Here is an 18,322-nt window from a genome sequence, read left to right as displayed (position 1 = left end):
CTCAGTGGAAAAATAACTTTCAAGCACGCACAGATTTAAAGAAGACTCAAATGTGAAAACTTCCAGCTTTCAAGCCAATGTTTTGGAAATCCGCTTCCCGAACCACCACCAAAGTGATTTCTATAGCTACAGTACTTTGCTGAGTTTTCTTGTCTAGCGAGAGGACATTTTCCTGTGTGTGCCGCGAGTGAGAGAGGGAAGAAGCACGCGCAGCCTGCAGGGAAATTAAACTTTGTATCTGCTCCAGATATCCTCTTTTTTAATAATATTTGTATTATTATTTATATTTAAAATGTGTAACATTAATATGACAGTAATTTGCAGTCTCTGTAAAAATATAAAGCCAAAAGTAAATGTGTAAACTATTAACCAACTAGTAATTTCAGTGTCGACTAGCAGCATCAGAACCGTTTAGTCGACTAGTCTCGCACATCCCTAGTCTGAACTATGTTTTTAACCTAATCATTAGAAGTTGAGTTCTATGAAAGGACATGGACTCTAGGGTTGTTAATCATAATGAACCAGACTGTTTTTGTGGACCAGTCTTTGCGGGAGGATTGTGATGAATTTGGAGAGATCTATGTTTTGAAGGAATTAATCACGCTCACCGTTTCTCATATGACAGCATAACAGTGATAATATAATTTAAGCACATATAGTGTGGTTAGTGCCAAATTGAACATGCAGGGATAACTGAATTACCCACTAAATCTGACTGTTGATTGAATTCTAGTCTGAAATTCTCAGATTTTGTTCATAAAATGTATTTAGCCCAAGACGTATGTAGGGAAATGAAGCACATGCTTTTCTTCTCTGTCATTAAAATATGACCCTTACATTGGATGTCATTAGTCTAGTGTCCTCCCATTAGGTTTCTCAGCAGTGCAGCCTGAGCAAGATGGATGTGGCGAGGCTCAGAGCTTCATCCATCTCTCATCATCCTCATTTTCTCATTTGCTTTTTGGAGAGACACCAAATCCAGAATGGATTATCATTTCCTTGAAATCTTACACAGAGTTGTGTCAGTGCTCAGTGAGACTAAAGCTGATTTTTACCTCCATTCACACAGAAGTTTCACTGTGCTAGGGATGCTCAAAACTCCATACTTCATTAATCGACTAGTGGGTTGTCTGAACGACTGGTCAACTATCAGTGTTAAGGATTCCCTTAAACCACATGATGGTTCCTCTGACTAAAATAAAAAAATCACTTTAAGCCATTTCAGATCAAAAACATAATTATCAAGCTGAAAATTATTGAGACATACTTTTTGTAGCCATAACGCCCAGCCCTAGATACTATGCACTAGAGATTATAGTTATACGTTTTTGCTGGATTTGTGTGCTTGATGGATGATGTGGCTGGCTTTTGACCCCACTAAGCTCCCTGAGATATCTTCTTGTGAGTATGTTAAAAGTTTCTGAATTATTACTCTTATCCCCCTGGGGAAAGATTAACTTAGCCCCCTGGTCAACATGTACCAGCATTCCCTGTGATTGGCTTCTGTTTCCTTGTAACAAACTGATCTCCAACATCCACATGAGCTTTTCACCCAGACAAATCTCTTCTCATTTTCTCACTTACTGCTTGTCTGTTGCAGAGTATCGTAGCACACTCACCATGCTTTGAAAATCTAATCATTGTTTGTTTAGTACATACTTGGCTCATGAAACTGTTTCAGCCAAGTGTGGCTGTGTGATTTGTGCGCCTGAGACTGAGGTACGTGCATTTGAAACATGTGGCTGAGCAGTAATCGTTCCAGCATTAAAATAAACACTTTTAGATTGCCAGCAGACTCATGAAACAATCTCAATAAACGTTTTGTTTAGGTTGACTGTATTCCACTGTGTCTTTTGGGCTAATAGCAATGACATGAAGGCTTTCATTGGGTTTAGAGAGGGTTAACTACATCAGCCTAACCCCCTCTGCTGAAAATGCGTGGAATGTTTTTCTTTCCTGTGGGATGGGAGGGATCTGTCTGTCTGTCTATGTCTGTCTGATGAGGTAAAAAGACAGAAACAGCCCAGATTGGGACAGTAAGTCCTCCCCATGGGCTAGAAAACAGCAGAATATTTGAAGTGCTCACAGAGTTCTGACACTTTCTTAATGTATTTTGCTACTAATCTGTCTGAACTGTCTGCTTATTAAATTCAATTAAAATTTCTCTCTCATGTGATTAGAGTTTGGACCCTGGTTTATTTTGACCCTTATCAACATGTGTTCATAAATCAGACTACATTTTGACACTTTCAGGTAATGATCTAACTAGATTTGTGCTAACAAGAATTAAGATAGAGCAGAGAAAAATTGAGATTGTGACACTGGGTCTCATTCATGAAACACGAGCAGATTTGTTTTTGTGTGTAAATCGTTCGTAAAGCCAGTCTGATTAAAATTTTCAGATTCATGAAACTTTCGTATTTTCAAAACGTTAGTCGGTACGAACAAAATTCGCTAATCCCGACCATGTGTAAATCGTGCGTAAGACATCCGAACGTGTTGTGTTCTTTCAGACAAACTGCCATGACCACATTTTGGTAGAAGTGAAATTAAATAAGTGATGAAAAAATTTACTAATAATTAAATGAGTGAAATTAACCTTAAAAAAATAAATAATAATAGGGTTGATAACCGAGAACCAGTTCTTGTTTGTGTTTGATTTTCTTGGAAAAAAATGAATGCCCTCTAACATGACTGGCTATTTTTATTTTTTTATTTGAAATGAGCTCTATAATTTAGGTTTCATAATTTAGCATAGGCATCAGTAAATTGCGTTCATTTGGTAACGTATGGTTAATGGTATAATGCTGTTAAACACATCGCGGGCAGTTGCATACATAATACAACAGGGGGGAAAAGAAAAAGTCCTCACACTGTCCATATAGCTTGCAAATCAGTTAAATCTAACAGCTTTTCGGTCAAAGACCTTCTTCGTGCATTCTATCTATTCCTTTAAAGATTTTTCCTGTTGCAAGGGAAATATCACTGTTACCATCATGATTTACTAGAGAAGTTTCACCAATGACGCTGGAAATGCGATCAACTGAACCACAGAAGGTTAATTACTGTTCGCATAGATGTTAAACACTTCCTATTCTCATTTACTAGCGAGTCTGAAGCCTTCCTTATGTGACGTTTTCATGGCCGTGGATTATGATAATTGTGAATGAATGGGCACACGCGCTCTATTTACAGACGTTTGGAATTCACTAACATACACACGTTTTAATAACAAATCTGGGAAGCGTTCGTGAATCCAGCAGAAAGATTTTGGGAAGCTCTATTTTACATGTTAATTACCCCAATGAATGAGGCCCAATAAGTGTCATTTAGCAGACACTTATGTCCAAAGTGGCTTACTAATGAGGAACATAGCAAGCAATTTGTCAAGCAAAAGTCAACAATATCTATAGTATCGCACTGCCAAGTTCTCAGAGTAGCTGGAGTAGTATAGAAGCTAGCACATAAAAAAGAAACAGACAAGTAGTTTTAAGTTATTAAATAGTAAGTGTAATTGGTGTGGATTGGTTAAGTGCTCATAGAATAGATATGTTTTCAACTAGTTCTTGAATGTTGAGTTGGTTTCAACAGATTGTGTGGAGGTTGGAAGCTCATTCCACCACAGAGGAACAGAGAAGGTGAATGATTGTGAAATAGCACTGCTCATTAGAGATGATGAGAGGGCGCAACCATCGTCATAAAGTCTTGCAGTGTGGATAGAATCAATCTGGGGTCCGGATCCGGACCGCGGTGTCCGGCGTAGCCTAATCTTTAGCAAGGCAGCTAACATTAGCAAGTTCATGCAGCCTGACCCTACGTTTCCACTGGCGTGTTGTGATCAAAGCTGAGAGAGCGTTTTCAATTCATTCCTACTGAAGCCAAGCACCACACCCACAAGGTGGATTGTAGGATTGACAGTGGTGCAGAGCAAGCTGTTTCCTAGTGTTGTGAGTGTCTTTAAGCGGATATTTTCCACGGCAGTGGAAACGTAGCCTGAGAAAGCCGAACTGCTTGCGTTTTTAGCGACACGCACCTGATCGTCTAGATGTAGAACTTGGCCTAATTATTGAAAATTCCTCCGAAGATTTTAGCGATATAGTGGATTGTTTTTATCACGATAAACATCGAGATCGTTTTATCACCCAGCCCTATTGTGAAATAGACTTTGTACCTCTTTGCGATGGGACCACCAGGCACTGCTCTCTCATTGACCGCAGAGAACGAGTTGGAACATAGACCTGGTGGAGTGAATTGAAGTAAATAGTAGCTGTTCCATCAGTTGTCCTGAAGGCCAGAGTCAAAGCCTTGAATTTGATGTGGGCAGCTACTGGTAGCCAGTGGAGTGAAATCAAGAGTGGGGTGACATGAGCCCTCGTTTATTTGATTGAAGACTAGATGCACTGGTGTGTTCTGGACCATCTTAATCATGTTAGCTGGGAGGACGTCCAACAGAGCCTTACAGTAGGCCAATCTTGCAATGAACAGAGCTTGGACCTGGAGCTGTGCAGCATATTCAGACAGGAAAGGTCTGATTTTCCTGATGTTGTAACCTGCAACCTGCATGACCAGGCGGTTGATGAGATGTTTGCAGTTAAGTTAAGCTAGTCATCTACCAGCAATCCCAGGTTCCGGGCTGTCCTGGTTGGCATTAGTGTGGTTGAATCAAGATGAATAGAGATGTTGTGGTCAACAAATGGGTTGCTTGGGATCACTAGGAATTCTGTCTTGGCAAGGTTGAGCTGTAGGTTACGTTCCTTCATCCAGGCTGAGATCTCAGAGAGACAGGCAGAGATACGAGCTGAGATGTGGGGTGGTCAGGCTGGAAAGACAGGTAGAGCTGCATATCATCTGCATAGCAGTGGTATGTGCCTTAATGATCTGTCCGAGTGATGATGTGTAGTTCAAGAAGAGGAGGGGTCCAAGCACTGATCCCAGAGGAACACCAGTGGTCAGCTGGTGTGACTTGGACACCTCTCCTCTCCAAGAGACCTTGAAGGATCTTCATGTGAGATACAACTCGAACCATCCTGTGATGCCCAGGTCGGAAAGGGTGGACAGGAGGATCTGGTGGTTTACCATGTCAAAAGCAGCAGACAAGGAGGTTGAGGACAAATTATTTGGAGTTAGCTCTCGCCAGTCACAGGGTTTCAGCTACTGACAAGAAGGCAGTCTCCGTTGAGTGTTTTTTTATTTATTTATTTATTTTTTAAGCCAGACCAGTGGGGTTTCTTGAGCCTGCTTGAATGTGTTGGGAAAGTTTCCAGTTGTAAGAGACGTGTTGATGATGTGTGTGGGTGTGGACATGATTGATGCAGCTTGAAGATGTCACTATACAAATATCTTTGCGAAAAATTTTTTTTTTTTAATGTACCACGATGTAAGTATGAACACTGTTTTTTCTAAAACACATAGTCTCTGCACAAATTCAGGTAATTGGTTGAGCTGGGCAGGTTGTGATGCTCAAACAAACAGAGCAATGTTTTGATAGACCCGTGTGTTTACACTTTTCAGGCACATCAAACTACAAAAGGCTTACATTTAGTTGATTCTGCATACTTAACTGGATTAATAGAAAGTATTTGAACATTGAAATCACACACTTCACCTTAAATAAGTCGACAACATTTAAGGTCACTTTAAACAGTAAACACTTTCAAATGCTTAAGTTTGTTTTATAATGAGCCAGTTTTTTATATTTATCAGCATTCTGTTGTGTATGAAAACACTCATTATTTTATCAAAAGACATTTTGTTTTTCAATTAATAAGGAATATGTATTATTTAGTGTCAGACAACGATACATCGTGAATTTTGGTTTGTCTGAAGTGCCGCTGAACTGATGATGATATTTCTCTGTTGTCTGCAGGTCGAAAGCTCCGGGGAAAAGCCTTTTACTATGTCTCTGGGAAAGTGTTTTGTGAAGAGGACTTCCTGGTATGCTGTCTTCCTCTCTTTTATGTAGTTTGCAAGTCTGAACATGTCTTGAGAGTGTAAGTCATAGGTGACAGTTTATGCTAGAAGCATGTGTCCTCCTATCTAAAGGATGTCTTAAAAGTCAATTTTGCCACTTTTTAACAGCAATTTTAATTACCTGGATACACAGTGAGCATCATACCTCTTGACGCAGTTTTGACAAAAAGATTTTGCACTTCAAATTATATTATCAGCAACAATGTGAAAAGCTGAAATGAAAATTTTACATGAATTAAATGAGACTGTTGGACCCCACTGTATGTAAGAGCTATTGATGAATGCATTATGTATGTACCTGTGGCAAGGTGGATAAGTATGCCAGATTCATATATGTGTAACTGGATAAAACCAAAATCAATGCTACTGACCCATTTTGTTAGTAGATGTTCAGTAAATATGAATTGAACTTTTTAAAAACATACCAGCTCTTATGTACTGTACATAATAAACTTATGAAAGTATTTTGGTTGGTTCAAAAGAGGTGAAACTGCATTCCTGTCACTAAAAGTGCGGTTCGCCTCATTAAATGTCCTTAAATTAGAGGAATGGTTATGTCTGAGATGTTAATGTTGTGTGGGTTACAGAAAATGAGGTGACAGAAAGGAATGAGAGTTGGTTGAACAGGCTTACTTTAGCAGTAACCCTTCTGACTCTGTTCTTGTCTTTAATAGTACTCTGGGTTTCAGCAGTCTGCTGATAAATGCAACGTGTGTGGACATTTAATCATGGATATGGTGAGTCTGCTGTACCGCCACACCCTAGATTAGTGATAGTTGCACACACATTTCATGAACTGGTCGGGTTCAAATTGTTGAAAGCCTCCTTAGTACACAGTGCTCACTGTAAAGACAGTTAGACTGACCATAAAGATATGGACAGATAGATGACGATGTACTGTAACTCATCAAGCACAGATGCTCATCTCCTCTTATACACTCATTTTGACACAAGCACACTTGGCATATCTGGAGACTGATCTAAGAGGCTGTTCTGAAAGGATTCTGTTGTTTCTAAAGGACACGAACACATTCTAATTTTGAAAAATAGCTAGATGCTAGGGGATTCTTGAGAGTAGTCTTGTTAACTTTTTCACACTCAAACAATTGAGTCTGTTATTTGTTAATTAACAATGTCCAGCAGTGTATGTACCTGCATCTCTGGACATTTTTGTAATTTTTTTCTGAAAGTTTGGAAAATTCCCACCACAGTGTCACTTCCTGCACATCTCAAATGTTGTATAGTGTTTAATAGAATTCTGTAGTGGAAATTACACTGATGGAAATTATTTTTTATTTGTTAGTTTTTTAAATAAAATGGCCAACTCCTTTGTCTTGCTTTGGCTGATTTCAGAACTTACATTTTGTGTAACCTAATACAAACAATTCAATAATATTTTTACACTTTTTGCATAATTTGGCAAAATTACAGCTTGATTGGAAATGACGCTCAATCAGAATATATCACTTACAAGTGATTTTTACCTTGAATTTTCACTTCTTATAATTCACCTCAAGCATGTTTTTTACTGACACATAGAAAAGTTGAAATCTGTTTGTTTTAATTAAAATCAGCCCCTGGGTCTTGAAAGTGCCCCAAGTGGAAGAAACACCCAGAACACAGGAGTCTAAGGATGCATTTTTAAAAGTTAAAAGTTGAGCCAAAAAATATGGAACTCATGGTGAATGACGTTGAGAAAACTGTGAAACATGTCGCAACAGTCAAGGATGTCAGCCTGTTTACACTAGGGCTGTGAATCGATTACATTTTTTAACTAATTGCACAGTTTTCTGTAATTAATCATGATTTATAATGGTACATGACACATTAAAAAAAATAAAATATATTTATATATCAATGTTTTTTTATTTATTTTTTATTATAAATATATTTACTTTATACTTTGTCTAGAGAACTTGCTAGTAAGTGATTAGTCATCATTTATTTTAATTATTTAAATATGAACATGTTGCAAAGAGAGTTAATTATAAATTTTTTACAGGTTTAATTCTTTGAAATAAGTTTATCTATATGTTATTCCAAAAAATCAGTGGGCATTACAAGTTGGGCAAAATCTTCTGTCATTCCCCAGTGGACTTTTTAAATAATAAGATCAAATGGGCAGAATCAATTTACATCAAGCTTTATTAGCATGAGAAATGTAACTGTACATTGCCAATGCTTTATTAGACACTATAAATTCAGATATAAAACATATTGAATGTTTACGTTTAATTTAGTTTAAAATCTCAAAACTATAATTTATCTGGCTACCGTTCGGTCTCTACTGAGCACACGCTGGTTGTCTCTTGCACAGTTTTGCTTTTGACATTGACACTGGATCAGATGACCATGAGAGAGCGTTTTCAAGCTCTGCAAAGAGATACGGCAGCTTGCCCGTATCGCTTGCATGCCTGATTCACCGCTTGCGGGTGAAATCTCCATTCTCCATACAGTAAATCCGCTCCCGTGTTTATTGTGCCCGGGATATGTGTCATGCTTGATGAATAAGCATTCACTGCTCCACACAATCAGTTTCTGCATGAGGATGTGCAGTCGAGTTGAGTGTGGACCTCCTGAAAATTTATTTATGCCAGTATCAGCCACAGGAAATGGGGAAAAACTTTTAGTGTAGTTTCAGGAAGGAAAAAAAGGAAACTGCATTAATTGTGTAATGTTTTTTGAACGTGTTAAACTATTAGTCAACTATTAATCGCAGAAATTAACACGTTAAATTTCCCAGCCCTTGAATACACACATTAATGCTAATTAGAAAATAGTGCAGACAGATGCAAGAACATGCCCTTTGTAAATGGCCCCTAAGCCTGTAAATAAAAATATGACTGACTAAGAGGAACTGAACACATAATATAGCTGCAAGCAGCGATGACGGGCCCAAGCACCATGTGTCCATTTCCACCCGGTGGCTTTCGGAAAACAATGCATGATGGACACATGCATTTGGTCGAGTAAACAAGTTAGACACCATGTCTTACTTTCTGCTCAGACATAATGGTTAACAACTTTGATGTGTGTGGCAAATGAAATAAATGTGTAATTATGGCAAGATTTAGAATACCCTTGAACATCTATTGTTGCCAGCTGGAGGCCCTATGACCCACCATAGCCACATTCATGTCATAAGCATTATTAAACATGTGGCTGAGTTTGTCAGATTCACCCAAATACACTACAACATCATAGAATTTGATCCGTTGTCATGACAACACTTCAAGATATCAAGAATCCCTTCACAATTTTACATCAGCGGTGTCTTGACATTATTGTTAACAATTTTGAAGGGATTTGGGTAAATGTGAGAGGACTATAAGTCTGTTTTATGTGCCACACTTTCTGTTTCCAGTTGGTGGCGCTATGACCGTGACCCACAGTAGACATATCCATGTGATCAGCCCCCATTACCAAGCATACAGCTCAATTTTGATCTAAATCACACAATACATGTACACTTCCTGTTTCCCATGTTTGCCATTCATTTATTGCCTTACCATGGCAACACCATTCAATATATCGAAAATCTGTTTGCAATTTAAATGTCTTGGCATAATGTTGCCTAAATTTGGTGACAATCACATGAATCCCTTAGGAGGAGTATTTAAAAGTTCAGAGCCTGCAACTTCCAAAAAATCTGGATTCAATCTAAAATGGCCGACTTCCTGTTGGGTGGAGCTAATGACTGTGAGTATGAAAGTTGTTCAGCTTGATGAGAACTATATATGTACCAATTTTGGTAACTGTAGGTGAAAATGGGAGGCTACAGAGCCCCCCTTACTTGCCCATTTTCAAGGGGGCACTACAGAACCCCCCCCCCCCCTGCAACTTTGCCCAGCCCTAATGGCTGACAACTCTGATGTGTGTGCAAAATTTCAAGAGTTATCATGCATGTTAAGTACCCCAAAAGAACCGAAAACCTTGAAAAGAATAATAATAATAAATATAGCTGCAAGCAGCGATGACGGGTCCAAGCACAACTGGTCCATTTCCACCCGGTGGCTTTCAGAAAAAAATGCAAGGTGGACACATGCATTTGGCATTATTCTAAACAATTTTGAAGCAATTTGGGTAAATGTGTGAGTACTATTTTAAAGTCTGTTGTAAGAGCCACACTTCCTGCTGCCAGGTGGTGGAGCTATGACCATGACCCAAAATAGTCACATCCATGTGATTAGCCCCAAGACTAAACATGCATCTAAATTTTTATTTAAATCACACATTGTACACAGAAGATATAAGACACTTCCTGTTACCCATTTCTCACTATTAATTTATTGCCTCACCATGGCAGTACCTTTCGATATATCAAAAATCTGTTCACAAGTTAGCATCTTCAGTGTCTTGGCATAATATTGTCTAAATGTGGTGACAGTCTCATGAATCCCCTAGGATTCCTGTTCCTGTTGGGCAGAGCTAATAACTGTAATTATGAAAGTTGTCTGGATTGATGAGAACTATATATGTACCAATTTTAGTGACTGTAGCTGAAAATGGGGGTGCTAGAGAGGCCGTCTTACACACCCATTTTAAAGGGGGGCGCTACAGAGCCCCCCCCTACATGCCCATGTGTGAACTTTTGCCCAGCGCTAATGGCCAATGACTCTGATGTGTGTACAGAATTTCAGTAAATTTTAAACATGCCAAGTGCCTCAAAAACACCCAAATATAGGAAGAAAGGAATAAAAACAAAAATGCCATGGCAACACACATCAAATCTCCACTCGCTCACGTCTCTCTCCTGTTTTCTAATCAGTCTGTGGCTCACATGACACTCACGTGAAAACAGGCTACACTTGCGCATTTCAGATGAGAAGCAAGATGAATATTATTAAATTTGCTTCGAGCCCGAAATTTAGTTTTTTTGGTCCACCAAAACATTTTCAATAAAAGAAAAAACCTTGACTGTTTAAGCAATGGAAAGCATTTGAATTATCCATCAATGTTTTTAAGATTTGCTAAAAGACGGAGAAGTTTCAGTTACCACAGCCTCTGATGTAATACTTAAGTAGTGTTTTCCATTTTGCACAGGTAACTTTAATCTCTGTCTGATCACATTGGAGATGCATTTGACTGCAAGGTGTAAACGCAATCCAGCTACAGAATATCCAGATACTATCCGGATATGAAACGCATGTTAATGCAAGGTGTAAATGGGGCCATAGTAACATGACTCCACATGTTGCTCAGAGTCACTTAAGAACAGATGTGATGCAGTTGTGAAAGGCAAAGTTGGACAACACTAAATTCCAGAAAATAAACAGAATTAAATTGAATTGAGTCTTGATGTTGTGTGGAGCTGTTTGCTAAAGAATTGTGTATGCAAAGTTGTTAGCTGTCTGTTGTTTGGCAGCATATTAGCGTGATGTTTCTCCACAGATCCTGCAGGCACTTGGGAAGTCTTACCATCCAGGCTGCTTCCGCTGTGCCATCTGTAATGAGAGTTTGGATGGAGTGCCTTTTACTGTGGACACTGAGAATAAGATCTACTGTGTCAAAGACTACCACAGGTGAGTTCATGTTTGTTTGTGTGCAGTCAGAACTCTTGGTGTGTGTACATTTTTATACTACATTGTGGGGACCAAAAGGATAGTAAAACCTGAGATCACCTACCTTGTGGGGCCCAGTCAGAGGTCCCCACATGGGAAGTGGCTTATTAAACATATAAAACTATGTTTTTTTGAAAATGTAAAAATGCAAAAAGTTTTCTGTGAGGGTTAGGGGATAGAAATTATTGTTAGATCTGTATAAAATCCATAAAATGCATGGAAATCTATGGAGAGTCCCCACAATGATATAAAAACAAGTTTGTGTGTGTGTGTGTGTGTGAATGAATGATGGAGCTGTTAAATAGGGGAGATGGGAGCTCAAGAATTGTTTAACTCTTTAAATTTAAACTTTAAGATATGTGCCTATACAGAAATGTCAAAATACTAGAATTTCAAAAACAAACATACCCTGTAAAAAGTGTGACAACAAGTTCCGGTCTCCCCTATTTAGTCAGGTCTGTCTATATTTCCTTATTTAGCATTATTTTATTTATTTATTTTTATTAGCCAAATTCTGCAAAAAGGACAACAGTTAATCCATTTTCCGGATATTATTATAGCATAGTGTTGATGTCTGCTCTCCATTAACATCATGTCTTTAGATTTGTCTGGGAAAGCAAAGATTAACATCATATGCATTAAAAGAAAGAGCTATAAATGTCCTTTAGTGGATGGTAGATAATGTGTGCTGTGGTATATTCTCTGTAACTTTTTCCACAGGCCTTTTCCTAGCAGTAGATGATGTAATGACATTTTATTGTGACTTTTATTGATGCTGAGGGTGTGTGTGTGTGTGTGTGTTTTAATGCTTTGCTGCACTCCAAATTCCTCTCATGCATCCTTTGCTTTGATCAGTGAACTCATTCCCAAACCTCAAACAGACGGACAGTTAGTCAGGTGGTGACCATATGCAGATGGAATCAACACATGGAATGGTCCCTTTCCATTCTGTCCTTCTGCACTGCAAAAACTGATTTTCAAGACAAGTATTTTTGTTTTTGTTTTCCTGTAAAATTATCTAAACATTCTTAAAACGTGATTTATTTACTTGTCAAGCAAAATGGGATAAGATATTAAGTATTAACTTTAGACTTAAAACAAGAAAAAGAATCTGCCAGTGGGGTAAGCAAAATAAACTTAATTCAAAGGGAAAACAAGTTTATTTTGCTTACCCAGTTGGCAGATTATTTTTCTTGTTTTAAGTCTGAAGTTCACAAAATTTGTCAGATTTATCTTAAAACAAGACTTAATATCTTATCCCATTTTGCTTGACAAGTAAATAAATTACGTTTTAAGAATGTTTAGATAATTTTACACGAAAACAAGACAAAAATACTTGTCTTGAAAATCATTTTTTGCAGTGTGGGACTGAACAATTCATAAGCTAATCGAAGAGCCAACAGATCTACGGTCTAGTCCAATACCTCTCTTTCTCTCCATCGACGTTTCACATTACAAGTTATACAGCGGACCACTAAGTATTTGGATGCTTAATCCACACTTAAAATAGTGCACTAGAGAAAAAAATATGAAAGTCACTATAACTAATTTCAGGGAAAGAGCACAGGTAGACTTTAAACAAAACATTCAACAAAAATAAGTTTGTTTGGTTTTAAATACAAACAATACATATACTGTTCAAAATAAAGTTTAAAAGTATTTGGACACTTGCAGGTTGTCAAACATTAGTGGACCATGCCCATAGTTCATGTGCTGAACTCCACCTCTGGTTACTCTGCTAGGATACCTGTGTGAACTTAAGAGGAACTGACTTCATACATCCACTAAAAATCACTGCGACACCAGTTGATTGGTTTGATATTTTGTTATGCAATGACATTCAGCCATTAAGTGGGGTTTGTGTCCAAAAAATTTGGGCCCACTAAATGTTTTTGTACTCCAGGCAGTTAAAGAATGCTGTTGGTGTTTTCTTTCATAAAATAATTTGTTTGAGAATCCATTTAGTGTATGATCTTTGTGGTTTGTATTTCTCTCTTCTCATCTTTAGAGTTCTTGCACCAAAATGTTCTGCCTGTAATCAGCCGATTCTGCCCTCTGAGGTGAGGTGAGACCCATATCACACAACTAAGACCAGCTGAGTCTGTACTGTACAGGGGTAGTTGATATGAAATACTTATGGAAAGTTGAACATGTTCTGCATTGTGATGTTAAATTTCATCCCAAATTATTTTAAACAGCATTTTGCTAATATTTTTATTACTATTACACATGCAGGCCTCTTGACCTATATTGTGTGTGTGTGGTGTGTGGTGAGCGTTCTGGCGCACTATGGCTGCCATCGCATCATCCAGGTGGATGCTGCACATTGGTGGTGATTTGAGGAGATTCCCCTGTTCGCCATGTAAAGCGATTTTGAGTGTAGTGTCAGAAAAGCACTATATAAGTGTAACGTTCATTCATTCATTCATTCACTCACATGCAGGCCTCTTGACCTATATTGAGAGACATGAAATATTTGTAATTTTTAAATTTTATCAAATTAATTTGTCACCCCAAGACCATTTAAAATGAATTACTGATTAAAATTAGATTAAAATAAAAAATATTGAAAAACTTGTGACCAGGCATAGCATCTAAAATAAACACTTTCTGTTTATATGTACTGTATACTGTATATGTTATACTGTATATATATTAGAAGTAGACGATATATCGTTTTACCGATTAATCGTTGCCGATAATTGCATTTTGGAACTATCGGTTATCTGCAAAAATCTATAGTTTTTTTAGTATAACGGCAGCCTCTTGAAGTTAAATTAAAACACTGACACCTGGTGGGGATTTGCTGTTTCTAAGTTTTTCATCATTGACAATATTCCTTCATATTTTATTCTCACTTTAATTAATATTTTGTTATTATGATTAGATAATAAAGTGTTTTAAATTGAAGCGAAGGCATGCAAAGAAACATGTATATAGAAACTATATAGACTATATAGAAACATGCTCTTCAGCACATACATTGTCTCCAACTTTAATTTCTTGTGAATAATAATAAAAACCTAATCTGGTTAAACATACTGTATGTATATATATATGTATATGTTTTTTCTTTTATTTTAATATTTTTTTTTAGATTGCTAGCTAACAAGCTAAAATGGAACATCATTCAGATTTGCATTCAGTTAACATGAAGGAATAAAAGAGCACTTGCAAATGGAAAACAGCGTTAGCAATAGCACTGGACATTAGTGCTAGCTAGTCAGTCTTGCTAGCTAATCGGTTGTTAGTGATAAGGCGGCGTCTCACTAGCCAATTTTTCCAGTGATTTTCAGGTGTTAGCTTCATTAGCAAACACCAGCCAGGCATAGGGAGACAGAGCGTGCATTAGCGTCTCTTAGTGGGAGGTGTTAATCACTTGACTGTCGGGACTGGCTTCAAAGACTGAAAAAAAAACCATCAGTTTTGTTTGAAAAAATCATTCTGTCACTGAGGCGAGGCCTTGTGCTCTCGCTTCTTCTTTTACTGAAGAACGGAGAAGACGTCAAGCTGATGTGAATGTTTTTATCACACTCAGATTCTGTCACCAAGCTTTTTTCTTGCACTAAAATGAGCCACAACAGTCTGTTTTATTAGATGCAATTCTTTACTCACTGACAGCTGCATGTTGACATGCATTCAATGATAAGCCTCTATTTGGATAAATAAACAATCACGCACTTTCACAAGGAAAAATGACTCCATCTTCACGATCACTTCTTTTGTATTGCGATAGAAAAGACACAGGAAGAGAGAGCGAGCTCCGTGACTGTGAGAATAGGTACTATGACGGATAAAAATAACCACAACGTAAATTTTCCAGTTTTGGTCTATTATAAATAGAACCTTGCGAAAACTGACTAAACCTGAATTTGAATGAGAAGCTTAATTCTCTTTGGAGTCAACAAGTACGTTTGTATGACATATCTAATATGTCATATCATGACAGACTATTAAATGAAAAACATTTCTGCTGCCCAGATCTTTGCACAACGTGACTATAAATGTGTAAAACCTTTTACATTTAATACTTGGGTCTTATATTATTTTATATAACGTAAACATAAGCTTATATAATAATTAATGGTTATACTTCTTTGAATGGCCAATTTTACATGTATTTTGTGTATTTTCAAGATACAAAATACTGTATTTTATTTTGATAATTTTTTATCAAATGGTATTTTGTATTTTTATTTTAAATGCATTTTCATGTATTTGTGCCCATCTCTCTGTGTGTGTGTGTGTGTGTGTGTGTGTGTGTGTGTGTGTGTATATATATTTTTAATAAATACAATATCGCAAAAAAAAAAAATACATACAATAATATACACACAGACGGAAATATTATCTTTGTGTCTATGTTGGTTTCATAAATGTAAAAAAAAAAAAAAATTGTTAAATATTGTACACAACTTATAACTTTCAAAAACAGTTTTCAAACATATTTTTAAAGGTAAAAAACTATTTTCTTCAAATATCACGATTGTTCGTGATTATCAACACGTTTCTTAGGATTATTCCATTTGACCTGAACAAAATGTGTTCCTTTTCATAAAAATGTCAAAATGGGTCTTCCCTGTTTTATGGATTTTTTTTTCTTTGGGTCACATGACAACAAAATGCACTGAAAAAAGACGGGAAAATGCAGGGTGTCCGATTTACTAAATCATATTATTTATAATTTACACAACAAATTTGTGTTTCTTTTTTGAACTTGCTTTATTTGCTTTTGATTTATGCAATTCTCTAAAATGTGCACTTTACTACAGTAGATTACATTATGTAGGGTGAATGTGAACCAATCATGGCTGTTCAAAAACATGGGCAAGGGGATTTAGGCAGGAGATTTGTATTTCCCAGCATGCTTTGCATGGAATTTGATGCGATGAGTAAAACCTTTTAAATTAAACCACCTATGGTATTCAGTCATTTTTGAATGGTCACCGACCATTGAGAATGAATAGGAAAGACCAAAAAATACAAACAGTAAATCAGCCACAATGCAGAAAAAAACAGGAAAAAAACAGACAGAAATTACAGGGTGAGACTCTAAAACATCCTCAGTGTGAAACATACACTTACACACACAAAAAAAATTAACTTGTGAGACTCAAACACATGTGTTTGTCAAATAAATTTATAAATCATTCACAATGCTAAACACATACTCAGAAATGAAGGGGTGAGACAACACACTCACAATGCAGAACACACACACACACATGCACCAAACCAGGGCATCATTGAGTGAAGCTCTACAGCCATCTTTTGGTCATTGTTGGCATTTCAAGTCATCTGTTGTTTTCCAGCTGATGACCGCCGCCAACTGACACACAAACACATTTTTACCATAGAAAGTTTAAAATTGCAAAATGACACTTCTGTTTTATTATCTAATTGAATTTTCAGAATTTTGCAGTTCATTTCTGTTTCTTGATGTTCATATTCTTGACATTATTATGCATTAGGGTTGCATGGTATACCGGTGCTACAGTAGTATCGCAGTACTAAAGCTTTAAAATACTAGTGGTGCCACGGTATTTTTAAAATGGTAGTACCGTTAATACAGTAGTGCCATAAGTTATGCTGTTTGTAAGGTAATAAATATTCTTATATTTTCTTCATGATTCAACTTACAGAAGTGTAGGTTCTGAATGGTAACCCTTCCGGTCAAAAATCACCACGAATACCAAAGGGAGGTGCCATTTTTCAATATTATAGGAGGGTGAAGCATTATTCTTTTTTATTTATTTTATTTTTGACCAAGATGAAAAATAGGAGCTTTTGCTTAGGTTGAGGACGGGTACGCAAACAACATGCTGTATGTTGCATGAAAAAAAAATATTATGTAAAACTGAAGAAATGAATCATGTTAGGGACACATATAAAATCACTTTGAGGCTACTTAATTTGGTTATTTAAAATAACTTTATTCCATTATGTTGAAATTATGTGAACAATTTTTTTTTCTCTGGCAAAGAATTAATTAGCTAAACCAAGAGGAAAAAATTATATGTTGATGTAACTTAAAGGTGCAGTATGTAAGATTCAGAAACCCTTGTTATTAATGACACCTGTGGCCGTTAAGTGAACTGCAGCCAGCTACCTGTTGCTCGTGCTCGTGCACACACTCCATAGGGACGCGAGCGAGCATCGGCCAAAATAATGATGTAACATACAAAGAGACTGAACGTGATTAATCCAGTCAATGTCGGTGATAGCTAGCTAGCCAGCTTTATCAATAGCTGTTAGCTAAATTTGGTGGATGATGACAGTAGCTGTTTATAAAATAGACTGTACATTATAAATATGTTGACACAATTCAGTATTGATGTGATTCCATCACAACTGTCATTTTGATATATCGATGCGCTATTGTTTTATAATAATAGAATGTATATATTTTCTGTATAACCATGTTACGTTACACTAATGAATGGAGCTTTTGCATTATCATGAACATTGTCTAGCATTCATTTCATGTGTTATTGTAGTTTACCTTGCCGAATAATTACAGATTAACATTGACATTAACCTGACTTGTAGTATAAAGAGAAGATCGTTGAAATTATTTGAAAGTTACGAAGCAAGGTAGCTTGCAATTCGTCAGCGTTAGCAGGCAAGATCAAGTTAGCTAAAATTAGGGGGCCTGGGTAGCTCAGTGGTAAAAGACGCTGGCTACCACCCGTGGAGTTCGCTAGTTCGAATCTCAGGGCATGCTGAGTGACTCCAGCCAGGTCTCCTAAGCAACCAAATTGGCCCGGTTGCTAGGGAGGGTAGAGTCACAT

The 18,322-nt window shown here is 37.1% G+C and overlaps 1 protein-coding gene across 2 annotated transcripts in view; it reads left to right on the top strand.

Moving 5' to 3' along the window:
• Positions 1-18,322, top strand: part of LOC127452626 (LIM domain-containing protein 1-like) — a 70,321-nt gene that overhangs the window by 41,138 nt on the left and 10,861 nt on the right. Inside the window, exons 3-6 of one of the 2 annotated variants that reach the window (XM_051718249.1) lie at positions 5,867-5,934; positions 6,645-6,707; positions 11,362-11,492; positions 13,540-13,591. In XM_051718249.1, the coding sequence (XP_051574209.1) occupies positions 5,867-5,934; positions 6,645-6,707; positions 11,362-11,492; positions 13,540-13,591 (314 nt within the window). Of the gene's footprint in view, positions 1-5,866; positions 5,935-6,644; positions 6,708-11,361; positions 11,493-13,539; positions 13,597-18,322 lie in introns of both variants that reach the window. The other variant, XM_051718250.1, reaches the window with a different exon arrangement.

This window comes from Myxocyprinus asiaticus, chromosome 15, assembly GCF_019703515.2.
Source record: "Myxocyprinus asiaticus isolate MX2 ecotype Aquarium Trade chromosome 15, UBuf_Myxa_2, whole genome shotgun sequence".
Lineage (NCBI taxonomy): Eukaryota > Metazoa > Chordata > Actinopteri > Cypriniformes > Catostomidae > Myxocyprinus > Myxocyprinus asiaticus.
Note: the sequence above shows the minus strand (reverse complement) of the source record. Positions and strands in the feature narration are given on the sequence as shown.